The 15,958-nt window shown below is 39.7% G+C and overlaps 1 protein-coding gene across 13 annotated transcripts in view; it reads right to left on the minus strand.

Moving 5' to 3' along the window:
- Positions 1-7,305: 7,305 nt before the first annotated feature.
- Positions 7,306-15,958, minus strand: part of LOC309511318 (NACHT, LRR and PYD domains-containing protein 3-like) — a 249,257-nt gene continuing 240,604 nt past the window's right edge. For 12 of the 13 annotated variants that reach the window (XM_082186427.1, XM_082186430.1, XM_082186429.1 and 9 more), the window contains 6 exons: positions 15,263-15,436; positions 10,463-10,636; positions 9,680-9,853; positions 9,178-9,351; positions 8,776-8,949; positions 7,306-8,225 (listed from right to left, as the gene is read on the minus strand). In XM_082186427.1, coding sequence (XP_082042553.1) covers positions 8,219-8,225; positions 8,776-8,949; positions 9,178-9,351; positions 9,680-9,853; positions 10,463-10,636; positions 15,263-15,436 — 877 coding nt within the window. In that variant the 3' untranslated portion in view covers positions 7,306-8,218. The remainder of the gene's footprint in view (positions 8,226-8,775; positions 8,950-9,177; positions 9,352-9,679; positions 9,854-10,462; positions 10,637-15,262; positions 15,437-15,958) is intronic. The other variant, XM_082186433.1, reaches the window with a different exon arrangement.

A 15,958-nucleotide genomic window follows, 5' to 3' on the forward strand; every position in this document is an offset into this window, starting at 1 on the left:
CACTATACATTTTTAAAGGAACTAGTTGCTTTATAAATGCCATAACCATTTTTTGGATACATTAATATTTTTTAATGGTGTATTTTGAAATGGAATTTGGTAATATTGTAGTTTTGTTACTTTTTGTGTTATTTATCTTAAAAATTTAGAAGCAGCACGATGTCTGGTGGACTTTACAGTCGTATTGTTATGTATTACGTGTTTAGGATAAGTCTTTTTTATTACCTCACTGTGACTGTGAAGTTGCTGATTATCAGATATGTGTGAATGTGAGCAGTTATGTCTTATGAGGGCAGATATTGTAATTTTTGCACTGTTTGTGAATTGAAGGAATATGCAATTAAGCAGTAAGCACTGTAAAATTAATTTAAAATTTACTATAAAGTATGCAGTTGTTCCATTCTATTGTCTGTATATTTAAATGTGTAACTTCATAAATAACCTTTCCTGCTTTAAAAGTTTTGAGAATCTTTCCTTTCATCACAGATGTTGTTAAAAGCCAAAAAGGTGCAGCACTGTAAAACCCGATAAGTTACGGTAACTCAAACCGTTTGAGGAAACTGATTGCCTTAAACCATTTAAGTTTTTTTTTTTTTTTTTTTTTTTTACCATTTAAGAGTACTGTAAACTCATATACAATGAGTTAAATTCACATATTTTAGTGTTGATGTTACGTCCAGTGTTATCATATGTCTGGGGTTGTTGTTTGGGGCAAATGCACACATTTGACTGTCTGTGTTTTAGTTACAGGTTCTAGATGTTAGTCTGACCTTCTCTGGATCAGCTGATGGTAAATAAAGAGCCACTACAGACACAATCACATTCAACAGAATCAACAGACACAAACCCATAGTGATCATCACACACACATGTGTGTGTAACTTACAGAATGATAAGAATGCCGTTTTTCTGTTCTGGTTGATAGACCTGTTATTAAACGGGGAAGAGAAAAGAACAGGTGAGACTTGTAACGGTCACCAGCTGGAGTGCCCTTGAGAGCCATCAGAGGGCACTCCACCATAGATATCATATAAAGGCTAGATGTCTTAAAGGTGAACTAAGTAACTTTTTTTACCTTAACTGAAAAGCTTCGGAGTCATTGGAATGGTTATATTACTTATTTCGGGTTGAATGGTGGTCGTTTCGCACCCCCCTGGTGCCCGTGAGCGGAAAATACGCACTTGCAACTTTGAGCCGGCGGGTCGCCGGCCGCTGCGTCAGGAAGTCTCGCGTGATATCAGGTCTCGCGATGTAAACAATTGCTTTACGGCCAAAAGAAATCTGCTAAAATGCTGTCATTATTGCGCTCCCTCACGCTGTTCGAACCAGAGTGATGAAGACCCTTTAAAGAACGTTCTATCTGCTTTGATGTCGTTGATCTATAGCCTCTGGTGTCTGAGAATCACCAACGAGTTTTTACGACAGTGTTGTCAAATATCTATTCCGAAGCTGTGGGGGGAGCTCTAGAGAGAAAACTGCGAGCAAAAAGCGAGAATACAGCGAAGAAGTCCCGAAGCTACTGAGTGCTGCTTTAAGGCGGAGTCACTTCCGGCATCACCGGCGGCCATCTTAGGACAGGGCTCTGTGAATTAAGGTGAGTGAGCAGCACGCACACAAATCCTCTTATCTCGCTGAAATCTGGACGGATTTACAAACGGTTTGGTTTCTTACAAACGTTATTAACGTGGCTATAATTCTGAATGCTTAAACATTTTGAACATAATTATTCATATGTATGCAGTATAATAGCTACATCTCTGACGTTTATAACAAACCAAACCGTTTGAAAATCGGTAGAAAATTGAGCAAGTTATGGTTATTTAAAAGTACATGCACCATGTTATGAGTGAGCGAGCACCCTGTCTTAAGATGGCCGCCGTGTGCGGATGTCGAGCTCCATTGGCCAGCAGCGCGGACGAGACATCTAGCCTTTATATGATATCTATGCACTCCACAACAGACTATTGTCATTCCCTCACAAACTACATTTCCCATAACTCTCTGCCTGGACTCATCAGTCCTGATTGCATCCACCTGTGTCTCATTACCTTGTTTAACTCGCCCTATTATAGCCTGGTTTTCACATTCATTCCCTGCAAAGTCTTGTACGTGTAACACTGTTTTCCATGTTCCTGGTTTTCCCTTTCCTGTCTCACTCTCTGGATTTGTTTGTTTGATTGGACTGATTTACTGATGCTCTGACCTTTTGCCTGTCTTTTACTATGATTGTGGATTACCCTTTAATTAAAACAATTTAGATAACCTTCGTGTCTCGGAGCAGTTCGTTACATCACGTGATATACATGTGCCACACTGATTGGTCAATTGTGTATAGAACACTAGTTTAGCGACACGTGAGATTCTTTGTATTTTCTGGTTTGTAGTAAGAGTTTATTTAGGGCGTCTTCGATGCTGAAGATCTTTTCTTTTGTTTTAATTTTGAGTTTTTGGTGAATGTTGATTTTAGTTAGATTAGAAATTGTTTTTGTTTATATATAGTAAGATTGGTTTGTTTTATTTCTTTCTTTGATTTGGCACGGTCTAGTTCTTTTCTCTTTTCCTCGTTCTATTGTGAACCTTTTCCTTGGTTAAGATTTGTATTTAAGTTGTACATTTATGTAAATAAGTATCTTGGGGTATTTCTCTTTTCATCTCGTATCTCACTGTAATAAATGATCACTTTACCTTCTATAAAATTATTTTATAGAATAATTGTATAAAATTATCACTTTAATTTGACTGGTTTGTGTGAGATTGTTTTCCACTACACGTTCAGTGTTTTAATGTTGCATTCCTTATTCTCCCTCGACGTAAGAGGTTTGTAACAGTTGGTTTAGTCAATCTTTAGAGTAAACTCAACTTAAATATTTAAGGTTTTTATTCATTCAGTTTGAATTCGGGTAACAAAGCTAACTAAGTCTTAACAACTATATCGTTGCTTAAATGGTTTGAGGAAACCGATTGCCTTAAATGGTTTAAGTTAATCAAACTCAGAGTAATAAAGTTACATAAGACTAAGCAAAACATATTGGCACAAAATAATGACAGAACAGGAGGGTATTCTTAAGTATTTATCGAAATACAACATTCACTTCACAAAATGTTCAACTTAAAGCATAAAACAAAATCAGAATAGTGGACGTGTGCTTCAGACGAGATCACGCGGAGGCGTTCCCAAAGCATCATCAACGCAACGCGAGTTTCCTCGAAAGGGAACACATTATAGTGAGACGAAGAGATCGCTCAAACCTCCTCACATCGCAATAATTGCATAATTTCGTGGAAAATGAATAGAAATGCTCTGAAATGTGACATAAACATGATATTTTGTCAATCTTTCTTCATTCCATGATATACGATGCAAATCTCCATGCATGCTTCGACTCACAGACCTGTGACACATCAATACAAACATCACCAACTAGTGTGAGATCACCCAAATATTTCTTACGCAATCTACATACAAAGAAAAGTCACACAAGAAATGCTTCTCGTCTTCAGTCACATATTCAGGTATTCATAGTTAGATTACAATAATTACAGAATCTCTCTGTCATTGGAATATTACTCCATCTACCTGTTTCTATGGCTAAACAGTGCCCTGAGCATCTGAACAAGAACAAAGATCGTAGAATATAGTTGTTTTATGCATTCTTGTAATCACAAATAAATGGAAGCAGGCGCAACTGTGTTGTCATTATATGTGAAATGAGTCATTGTAGGCCGTATATTTCATCAACTGTGTTTGTTTGGTGTTACCCGAAATCTATGCATTCACCACAGACTTTACACCAGCATCAACTCTTCTTCGTTTGGATCACCCTTGTGGATTATATTTTCCCCCCTTTTTTCAACTTTTTTAACCATTTTTGTCTCAGTGAGTTATTCGCTACGATGAGACTGTGGTCGCGACTGAACTGACTTTGAACTGAATTATTTTGTGCACAGACTGTGCACTGATTGATCTTTGGATTACAGGGGTTACAGGTTCCTTATATTCATTACACTCACATTATCTATATTCCCATATTATCAGTTTGTGTTTCTGTGTGGACATTTTATGGACTAAGTTGATAGTGAAGGACTCTTTGGAGCTGTTGTTTGGTGATTGTGGCGTAGGCCTATTGTTGATTTCTGGTGTGGTTGTATTTTTCATAAAAAAAAAAAAATTGGTATGCATTTGTTTTGAACTGTTGTTTGGCAAATATACTTGGATGTGTTTCCCCTTATTTTTTGTGTTTCATTTTGTCTTTAATTTGAAGTGTTACAATGGAAAGCTGGAAATTTCCATCAATGGCGGGGAAAAGGGTTAATAGAGAGTCATGAACAAAATATTACAATAATAGATTACCAAAAATTAAAGAGGTAAAAGTAATGGTGTAAGTAATAGAATAGAACAGAGATAATAGATTTGAGACAAGCATTAATATAGTTAATTTGACAGATAAACCTCACATAGAAAGATCTAGTTAGTTCTTTCTATCTCTCCATCCAGACATTAATGCTGTACCTCAGATCAGTTGATTTCACTGGTTTGTCCAGAACGGTCACTCTTCATGGACACACAGCTGGACTCTGAGTTTCATCTCGGACTGCTGAATCGACTTATAATAGAATACAGTTAATCTTTCATATACAATATTTAAAGGGCACCTATTATGCAAAATTCACTTTTACATGGTGTTTGAACATAAATGTGTGTTGGCAGTGTGTGAGCAAAACCACCCTAGAATGATAAAAATCCACCCAGTAGTTTTTTTACTATCTCAATAAATCACAAGCACTGTCTCAGAACGCCCTGTTCTAGATTTCCCTCATTGTGACTGTCACAGGGTAAGCCTGTGACTATGCATGGACTGAACACACACACACACACACACACACACACACACACACACACACACACACACACACACACACACTTCATACATACACCGGCGTCATGTTAACACGGTCTGTTTGCCGGCACTGACAATCATGTATACACGGACTTGTGTAGAATTTGATGTTATTGTATGTTTAAAGGTGTGTTGTGGTGTATTATGTCCTGTATGTTGATATTACCTGGTTTACGCGAGATATATGGGGAATCAGTGGCTGTAACATCAGCGCATATAACATGATAGGATTGTTGTCTTATGTACAGAAATAAATCACCCCACCATTATTATTTGATTTATATAGTTTATTAAGTACAGTGTTAAGAGTGATACAAATATACTTACGACATTTAACGAGTCATTTGCCAAACCTGTTCAGTTAAAAATCCGGTCTATTTATACATGGTGTTCGCGCCATCTTGGTAGCGCGTGCGTCCGGGTGTGTGACGTCACCGGGGGTTCCATCCGTCATAGCTGTACAAAAGAAATGTTTTATGAGTTATTTGTTTTATTATTTGTGTGTACATAATGTGTGTGTTATGTGTGTATCTGCAGATATGAGTTATGGTATTTATTATTGTTATTATTATATGTATATGTGATTTATGTGAAACATAGTTACCTTTCAAATGGTATGTCCCGGACCAGGGGAGGAGTTAGGCCTATAAAATGGCTCCAGAAATTTAGCATGGGGATGGGAAGTGCTGTTTGTGTCGTGCGATTGCATGTACAGGTCAGAGTTTGTCTTGTTAATATAATTTATTTTTGATCATGTGTTTGGTGCAGTTTGTATTTTGTTGTTTAAATTTTTGTTTTGTTTTTGTGTTTTTTTTTCCACAATTATTGAGCGTCTCATCGTGTGGCAAATAAAAAAAGCTCTCTTGAACTTGACCAATGGCTTCCTCTGTCACTTTGGGCCTCCATCCGCTACTGCTATCGTAACAGTGACGTAGAAATGCGCTAAGCCCCACCGATGCGGTTTGATTGACAGTCTGGTTTTGGCATAGACCCCGCCCTCGGTGATCTGCATCCTCCATTGTTTCAACGACAGCCGGTGTGTAATGTCTCATAAGAAGTGTAACTTAGGTGTTCTGTTGTGGAATTTAAGAATGGACATAGTAGTCTTCACTGACATCAGAGCCACTGAAAACGCAGCGGATGGATTTTATTTATGAAGAAACGGCGCCACTTAAACTTCCTTCATTTTCTGACTGACTGTTTAGTGAACGAGGGTCAAAGTTAATCAAGTGTGGATCATTGCCTACAGTTCGCGATTCAACGTCACCTCCAGAAGTAAGTGTATTTTATGATTTTTGAGCAAATAGTCATTTCAATCGATGTCAGCCAGTTCAACAACAAATGCATCTAAAGCTATTTATTGTCGTCGTCATAGATGTCTCAACAAACAACGTCAGACAGTTTTATGTCACGTAGGCTATCATTTTTGCAGCAATTACAAATGTAAATAAATTAAGGTCTGCTCTATCTCCATAGACAGTATATAAACGTCTATCTCCCTCCCCTTAAGAAAAAAATTAATAAATCGTTTGTACTTAGCAAACGTTATCCCAGTATTTGTGGGTGTGTGTGTGTAGTTTCAAAAAATTGCGCGAACGTTATCACAGTTCGTGTGTGTGTGTGTGTGTGTTGCACATCCATAATTGCAAAGGGGACGCGATTAAAACTTTGTAAGTACATAAATGTATCAAATAACCATTCCGAGATGTTTAGTCCATTCTCATTCGTGTCTCTTCATCATCTGGGTCCAGCAGGGCGGGGATATGCAGCTCATTAACATTTAAGGTGGTACACTCCAAAACAGCTCTTTTTAAAATAGGCCCCAAAAATGACATTTTCAAATGGTTATAATAAATTAACTGTGGGGTATTTTGTGCTGAAACTTCACAAATGCATTCTGGGGACACCCAAGACCAATATTACATCTTGTAAAAAGGGGCATAATAGGTGCCCTTTAATGTGGAGTTGGCAATAGATTAAAGACAGCATATGGAATGTATATTCTGCAAGTCTAAATGAAAATGAAAACATGATTAACCATTTTATTACTGAAAGGTGTCCATAGATTATGAATTCAAATTTAAAAGAATAGATTTTCGTTTAACATTTAAAAGTGGCGATGCATCATTGCTTTTAAATAAAAAATAAATAAAAGACAATAGATGATTTATTGTCCTGAGACTGGGCTTCATACATTATTTACAATCAGAAACATTAACAGTTTAAGGCATAGGCTTATGTCCTATTTCAGGACAATATATGATTTAATTGTGAATGTTACTATAATCAAAGGCATTTGAATATGTTTGGTGGGCTGAATTACTCACATTAAGTCATTAAATAAATATTATATATGGAGGTGTTTGTAGTAGAGCGTTTGCTGTATAAATGTCACTTCTGTAGAAACAAAAGTCAAGTCACCTTTATTTATACAGCGCTTTTTACAATACAGATGTTTTCAAAGCAGCTTTACAGTGATAACAGGAAAATAATGCAACAAAGTTTGTTTCTGCTGTACAACAGATCTAGAAGAAAATAGTGTCATAATCCAGATTAAGTAAGTTCAGTGTTGATTCATTTATGTTATAATAGAAAGTTATTACTTTAGTTCATTTATCTATATAGCCGCTCTGGAGAAAACAGTGATGTCATCGTCCAGCTCAGTTCAGTTCTCATATAATGGTGTCAATGCAGATCAATAATACATTTACATTTACATTTATTCATTTAGCTGACGCTTTTTATCCAAAGCGACTTACAATTGCTAATTATGTCAGAGGTCGCACGCCTCTGGAGCAACTAGGGGTTAAGTGTCTTGCTCAGGGACACATTGGTGTCTCACAGTGGATTCGAACCCGGGTCTCTCACACCAAAGGCATGTGTCTTATCCATTGCGCCACCACCACCACCATAATATTGTTGAATATTAAGTGTCTCCAACTAAGCAAGCAAGAGGCGACAGTGGCAGGAACTCAAACTCCATCAGTGACAGAATGAAGAAGAAAACCTTGGCAGAAACCAGACTCAGTCTCTCAGTTCTCCTCTGACCAACGAACGAACAGTGTATGATTATGATTCAGGCATTACAGGTCAGAGGTCAGATTGGATCTGAACATTCAGAATATTTATCCAGTTCATCTGGTTGAAGGTTTCCTTGTTTGACTTTGGATGAAGGATTGGATCATTCTGTAAAGTTACACAAACACATGTGTGTGTGATGATCACTGTGGGTTTGTGTCTGTTGATTCTGTTGAATGTGATTGTATCTGTAGTGCCTCTTTATTCACCATCAGCTGATCCAGAGAAGGTCAGACTAACATCTAAAACCTGTAAGTAAAACACAGACAGTCAAATGTGTGCGACATTATTGCATTATCAACTTTAGAACAACTAAAAGAAACTACTTGATTAAGTGAGAGATTATAATATAACACTGTGATACGCGATTGTTAAAGCTGTTTTTAAACATTCAGATTTTGATTTTGCTTCTAAGTCACCGTGAATGATGACCCTTGACCCTTATCTATAATCCTGTATGACTGTCCTCTTTCTGTGTCATTGGCTCAGTTTTATTTATGATAAAGAAACCAGTGATACATATTTACCATTATCTTTTATTGCAATTGACATTCTCTCAAAATACATAATTTTACAATAAAAAGATAATAATAAAAGCAAAATATTGAATTGTTTGAAATAAAAAGAAACTTGAAGATATTTAATTGTTGCTATAAACTATTATTAAAAAAATAAATGAATCAAACTCTTATTAAACATGTATAAAGTGTGTAATTCACCATCACAAGGAAAGTAAACTAAGAGGAAACTAAATTAACTTTCAATTAAAATATGAACAGTTTTAATCATCACTACTCACTCAAGCGTGTCCAGTTTATAATGTGGATCCTCCTTCAGATCAGAGAGCGGCTTCACATCTGAGTCTCTTAGTTTATTTCCATACAGACTCAGTTCTCTCAGGTGTGAGGGGTTTGATCTCAGAGCTGAAGTCAGAGCAGCACAACCTTCATCTGTAACACCACAATCAATCAACCTGTAGAGAACAATGACACTCTTCAGTCTCTCAGTTCAGGATCACCAGCGGTGAAATATCCCTTTAATACTGTAAAATGATGTCAGACACATTGGAAAGACTGTGCATGAAAATAAAAGCAACATTCCCATTAGTAATTTCACAATAATTAGTTTTTTGTATGGCAATCATTATTTACTGTACCATGAAAATAGAGGAGTACATTTTATACATTTTATACAAACTTACATCAGTATCTCCAGTTTACAGTGAGGATCCTGAAGTAGATCAGAAAGCTGCTTGACTCCTGAATCTCCTACTGTATTCTCAGACAGATCCAGTTGTCTCAGGTGTGAGGAGTTTGATCTCAGGGCTGAAGTCAGAGCAGCACAACCTTCATCTGTAACAACACAATCCATCAACCTGTGGAGAACAATGACACTCTTCAGTCTCTCAGTTCAGGAAACACTGATATAAATGATAAGATATATATGAATTTCTCCTTTCTCCTCAACAAATTTGTATATGAAAGCAGTTGTCACCTCTTCACATCATCCAATCATGTTTATAACTATCAAAAACGATCAAAAGTAAAATAACCTCAGAAGCTTTGGAAAGAATCCACTGAAGATTAAACATCATTTTCAGTTACTTGATGGTAAACATTTTTTGTATATATTATGTTTGTATATCATTTATTATTCACCACAGGAGAAAAACAGACGATGTTGAGACTTTTATAAAATCTTACTCGAGTTTCTCCAGTTTACAGTGAGGATCCTGCAGTAGATCAGAAAGCTGCTTGACTCCAGAATCTCCTACTTTATTCCATGACAGATCCAGTTCTCTCAGGTGTGAGGGGTTTGATCTCAGAGCTGAAGTCAGAGCAGCACAACCTTCATCTGTAACACCACAATACCTCAACCTGTAGAGAACAATGACACTCTTCAGTCTCTCAGTTCAGGAAACACTGATATAAATGATAAGATATATATGCATTTCTCCATTCTCCTCAACAGATTTGTATATGAAAGCAGTTGTCACCTCTTCACATCATCCAATCATGCTCATAACTATTGTTGTGGAAAATATGCAATTGTCCTGTTTCAAGTATGCCTTTTTGTAAACTAGTTAACCTGTAAATAATAAAATTATATTTAATTGAAACTAAGAAGCTTGCCTGCCAAAAGTATTTGTTTTCTAAAAAACTAAACTTAACAGACCACGAAGAAGTCTTCTGACCTATAGATTGTGAGTATGAAAATTCAGATGCTTATGATTTAGGACAGATGTGACGTACTTTCCCTAACCTGAGAATAATCAAAATAAGGTTAAAGGTGTCTAGAAATACGCACCATAAAAAACTATCAAAAGTAAAATGACCTCAGAAGCTTTGGATAGAATATAATGAAGATTAAACATCCTTTTCAGTTACTTGACGGTAAACATTTTTTGTATATATTATTTTTGTATATCATTGATTATTCACCAAAGGAGAGAAACAGACGACTTCGAGACTTTTATAAAATCTTACATGAGTTTCTCCAGTTTACAGTGAGGATCCTGCAGTAGATCAGAAAGCTGCTTGACTCTAGAATCTCCTACTTCATTCAATGACAGATCCAGTTCTCTCAGGTGTGAGGGGTTTGATCTCAGAGCTGAAGTCAGAGCAGCACAACCTTCATCTGTAACACCACAATCACTCAACCTGTAGAGAACAATGACACTCTTCAGTCTCTCAGTTCAGGATCTACAGCTCAGATAAGCAGGAATTTCATAATCAGAGACTTAATCCACAGCACCATTAACAGGTCCAGTCTAAGGTTCAGACCCGCTTCTACAAACTGCTTGAGCGGGTTAGTTTCCATATCATAAGAATTGCAAGAATATTCGATAACACTTAATTTAACAGTGTCCTTGTTACATATGTTACATGAACTTACCATAGTAATAACAGTAAATTATGCATAATTACATTCAACTAACCCTCAACCAAATCCTAATCCTACCCTTACCCTATAGTAAGTGCATGCAGTTGCTTAATATTACTTAGTACTTAAATATATAATTACACTGTAACAATGACACCTTAAAACAATGTGTAACCAAATACTATTTTTTTTTTTATGCAAGTACCCAAAAATCATTAACATATCTGTATATGAACACGGCTGTCACATCTTTACATCATCCAGTCATGTTTAATTTATCATTAATATTGTAAAAATTATGTCAGATACATTGGAAATGTAACGGTCACCAGCTGGAGTGCCCTTGAGAGCCACCAGAGGGCACTCCACATAAGACTATCATATTCACTCACAGACTACACTTCCCATCCTGCATCTATCTGGACTGATTACTTCATACACCTGCACTGCATTATTCACCTGCACTGTTCCTGATTACAGTCACACCTGATCCTCATTCTATGGACTATTTATGTCTCACACATTCTCACCCTCACTGCGAAGTCTTGTTTTACTGTTGTGAACTCTACTGAGTGTTTATTCCTGTGACTGCCTGTTTGTATTTTTGACCTTGCCTTTTTCTGGATTTCTTCCTGTCTGCTGCCTGCCTATGTTACCTCTGCTTGGATTAGGGATGGGGAAATGAAGCCTCATGCATCACTGAAGCTTTCCCCTAACTGTTCCGGGAAAAGATTCAAAGTTTCGAGAGTGTCGAGAACAGCGCCATCTGGTGCTTATTTAGAATAAAGCAGCCAGAAGCCTGTGTTAGAAGCTCTGGCAGATGAAGCAACCACAACACACTCCTCAGTTTCAATGTTATGTGTACAAATAAAAACTTTACATGTTTGTGTTTGATTTGTTCATTAAAATATTTTTTTTTACCCATTAAAGTGTGACAATTAAAATATAAAATGAGCTTATATGATTCAATAAGATCTAATGTAGGCCTTCTCTCTCTCTCTATCTCTCTCTCTCTCTCTCTCTCTCTCTCTCTACACACACAGTCACACACACACACACACACACACACACACACACACACACACACACACACACACACACACACACACAATGAATAAGGACATTGTCTGATAGGATCATCTGTTATTAAATGTGCTTATGACACTTGTTACTGATAGTGCTTAATCAACTGTAGGAATGACAGAAAGTTGATAAAGTTTTTAATTATTTTTATTATTTTTGGCTGTTGCCATTGCTCTAAATACAAACCATTCACCAAACACCAACACCCCTCTCCCCTAATCTCACCCTAAACCCAAATACCAACACCAAATTACCTAAAATCACCAAAAAGTGCAAAGATTTTACACAAACAAAAAGACACAACAAAAAATAATAATAGCCTAAGTAGCAAAACAAATTTTTTGCTTATTTAAATGTAGGCTAATATAGGCTATTGATGATTAACTTTCAAAGTACACCACTCTCCTCACAAACACATCAACCAGACTGAGCCAACAATGACTCGTTAAATACGATCTGGAGTTCGAGCCTTCTGACACCCAAAGCGAAACGCGCACGTGACTGGAGAGAAAGTGAGGCTTCGTTTGTCATCGATCACGTGACTAGTAAACCAATACACACCCCGATACGGGGCTTCACTAGAAATTGTTTCACTTGTGTGATACGCGCATCGAAGCTTCAGTGTCATATGTAACATCACTAGCTTGGATCTCTGACTTTGATTGTTTGCTGCCTGCCCTGATCTTCTGCCTGGTTTTGTACTACGATTAAGCCTTGTCTTCACTGCTGCATCTGCTGGTTCTGACCTTTGCCTGTTTGACTATTCTTATTAATAAATCACGCTGCGAATGGATCCCCCAGACTCTGATGCTTCATAACAGAAGACTTCGCCACACATAGATCCAGCAGCTGAGAACTCACCATCATGAATCCAGCAGTCAAGATTATGCGTCTCCGTCAAGGAGATCAACCCATCGAGAGTTACATTGTTGACTTTCTGGAGCTTGCTTACCTGACTTCTATGGATGAGGTATGCCTTAAGATATTTTTTCGTGGAGGGCTATCCGAGCCGCTCAGCTCCGCTATGCCACTGCACAATCCCCAATGGACTTTAGGATTTTATATTTATTTGGCCCTGCAACTGAGTGGTTCTGCCTATGCTGTGGGGATCGCGGAGGAGAAGCATGGTACTCCCACATTAGCCTCGTCCTGTCACGTCCTCCGAGGCTGAGCTTCTCCACGCCAGTCCAGCCGAGCCTGCACTTCACGCCAGTCCAGCCGAGCCTGCACTTCACGCCAGTCCAGGCGAGCCTGCACTTCACGCCAGTCCAGCCGAGCCTGCACTTCATTCACGCCAGTCCAGCCGAGCCTGCACTTCACGCCAGTCCAGCCGAGCATGCACTTCACGCCAGTCCAGCCGAGCATGCACTTCACGCCAGTCCAGCCGAGCCCGCACTTCACGCCAGATCTGCCGAAGCCAAGGCAGTATGCGTCATGCCCGCTGCCCCTGAGACTGAGAGCATCATGCCCGCCGCGCCTGAGACAGCAAGCGACATGCCCGCCAAGACAGAGCCTTCACTGCTGGTCCCGTCCAGCACAGAGCGTTCACTGCTGGTCCCGTCCAGCACGGAGCCTTCACTGCTGGTCCTGTCCAGCTCAGAGCCCTCTTCATCGCTGGTCCTGCCCAGCTCAGAGCCCTCTTCATCGCTGGTCCTACCCAGCTCAAAGCCCTCGCCGCCGCTGGTCCTGTCAAGCTCAGAGCGCGCTGATCCTGATCCAGAGACTGAGCTTCACGTCACTTCTGCCGATCCAGAGACTGAGCTTCACGTCACTTCTGCCGATCCAGAGACTGAGCTTCACGTCACTTCTGCCGATCCAGAGACTGAGCTTCACGTCACTTCTGCCGATCCAGAGACTGAGCTTCACGTCACGTCAGCCGATCCAGAGACTGAGCTTCACGTCACGTCCGCCCGTCAAGAGTCTCGTCCCGCCGAGACTGAATCTGTTCCTGAGCCTGAATCTGATCCTGATACTGAGCCTGAATCTGTTCCTCTTCCTCTTTCTGCGCCTGTGTCTTCGGACAAGATGGCCGACTCCACGCCTGTGTCTTCGGACAAGATGGCCGACTCCACGCCTGTGTCTTCGGACAATATGGCCGACTTCACGCCTGTGTCTTCGGACAATATGGCCGAAACCACGCCTGTGTCTTCGGAAAAGATGGCCGAAACCACGCCTGTGTCTTCGGACAAGATGGCCACCGCCGAGCCAGTGTCTCAGAACAAGATGGTCTCCGCCGAGCCAGTGTCTTCGGACAAGATGGCCGCCGCTGAGCTTCTGTTCCTGAGCCGGTGTCTGTTCCTGTCCCTGAGCCGGTGTCTGTTCCTGTCTCTGTGTCTGTTCCTGTTCCTGAGCCGGTGTCTGTTCCTGTGCCATGGTCGTCCCCCTGGCCGCCTGAAGGGTCGTCTCCTCCCTGGCCGCCTGAAGGGTCGTCTCCTCCCTGGCCGCCTGAAGGGTCATCTCCGCCCTGGTCGCCTGCACAGCCTGCTCCGCCCTGGTCGCCTGCACAGCCTGATCCGCCCTGGCCTTCCGCCCTGCCGGAGTCTTCAGGTCCTCTTCCGCTGCACGGGCCTGGCCCTCCATCCTGCCCCCAGGTCCGCCTCCGCTCCACCTCCCTCCTGGACAGTTTTAGGAGCGTCTGGAATCCGCTCCTTAAAGGGGGGGCTATGTAACGGTCACCAGCTGGAGTGCCCTTGAGAGCCACCAGAGGGCACTCCACATAAGACTATCATATTCACTCACAGACTACACTTCCCATCCAGCATCTATCTGGACTGATTACTTCATACACCTGCACTGCATTATTCACCTGCACTGTTCCTGATTACAGTCACACCTGATCCTCATTCTATGGACTATTTATGTCTCACACATTCTCACCCTCACTGCGAAGTCTTGTTTTACTGTTGTGAACTCTACTGAACGTTTATTCCTGTGACTGCCTGTTTGTATTTTTTACCTTGCCTGTTTCTGGATTTCTTCCTGTCTGCTGCCTGCCTATGTTACCTCTGCTTGGATCTCTGACTTTGATTGTTTGCTGCCTGCCCTGATCTTCTGCCTGGTTTTGTACTACGATTAAGCCTTGTCTTCACTGCTGCATCTGCTGGTTCTGACCTTTGCCTGTTTGACTATTCTTATTAATAAATCACGCTGCGAATGGATCCCCCAGACTCTGATGCTTCATAACAGGAAATAATCTAATGAAAATAAAAGCAACATTCCCATGAGTAATATCACAGTATTTTTTTTATTTTTTTTTGTATGGCATACATTATTTACCATTAAAATAGAGGACTATGTTGGGACATTTTATACAATCTTACCACAGTTTCTCCAGTTTACAGTGAGGATCCTGCAGTAGATCAGAAAGCTGCTTGACTCCAGAATCTCCTACTTTATTCAATGACAGATCCAGTTTTCTCAGGTGTGAGGGGTTTGATCTCAGAGCTGAAGTCAGAGCAGCACAACCTTCATCTGTAACACCACAATCCCTCAACCTGTAGAGAACAATGACACTCTTCAGTCTCTCAGTTCAGGATCTACAGCTCAGATAAGCAGAACTTCACAATCAGAGACTTAATCCACGGCACCATTAACAGGTCCAGTCTAAGGTTCAGACCCGCTTCTACAAACTACTTGAGGGGGTTAGTCTCCATTTGATACAAATTGTAAGAATATTCGATAACACTTTATTTAACAGTGTCCTTGTTACATATGTTACATGAACTTACCATAGTAATAACAGTAAATTATGCATAATTACATGCAATGAACCCTCAACCAAATCCTAATCCTACCCTTACCCTATAGTGAGTACATGTAGTTGCTTAATATTACTCAGAACTTAAATATATAATTACACTGTAACAATGACAACTTAAAACAATGTGTAACCAAATATAACTTTTTTTTTTATGCAAGTACCCCAAAATCATCAACATGTCTGTATATGAACACGGTTGACACATCTTTACATCATCCAGTCATGTTTAATCTATCATTAATATTGTAAAATTATG

The sequence above is a fragment of the Leuciscus leuciscus genome (genome assembly GCF_965113295.1).
Source record: "Leuciscus leuciscus genome assembly, chromosome: 12".
In the NCBI taxonomy this organism is placed as follows: domain Eukaryota; kingdom Metazoa; phylum Chordata; class Actinopteri; order Cypriniformes; family Leuciscidae; genus Leuciscus; species Leuciscus leuciscus.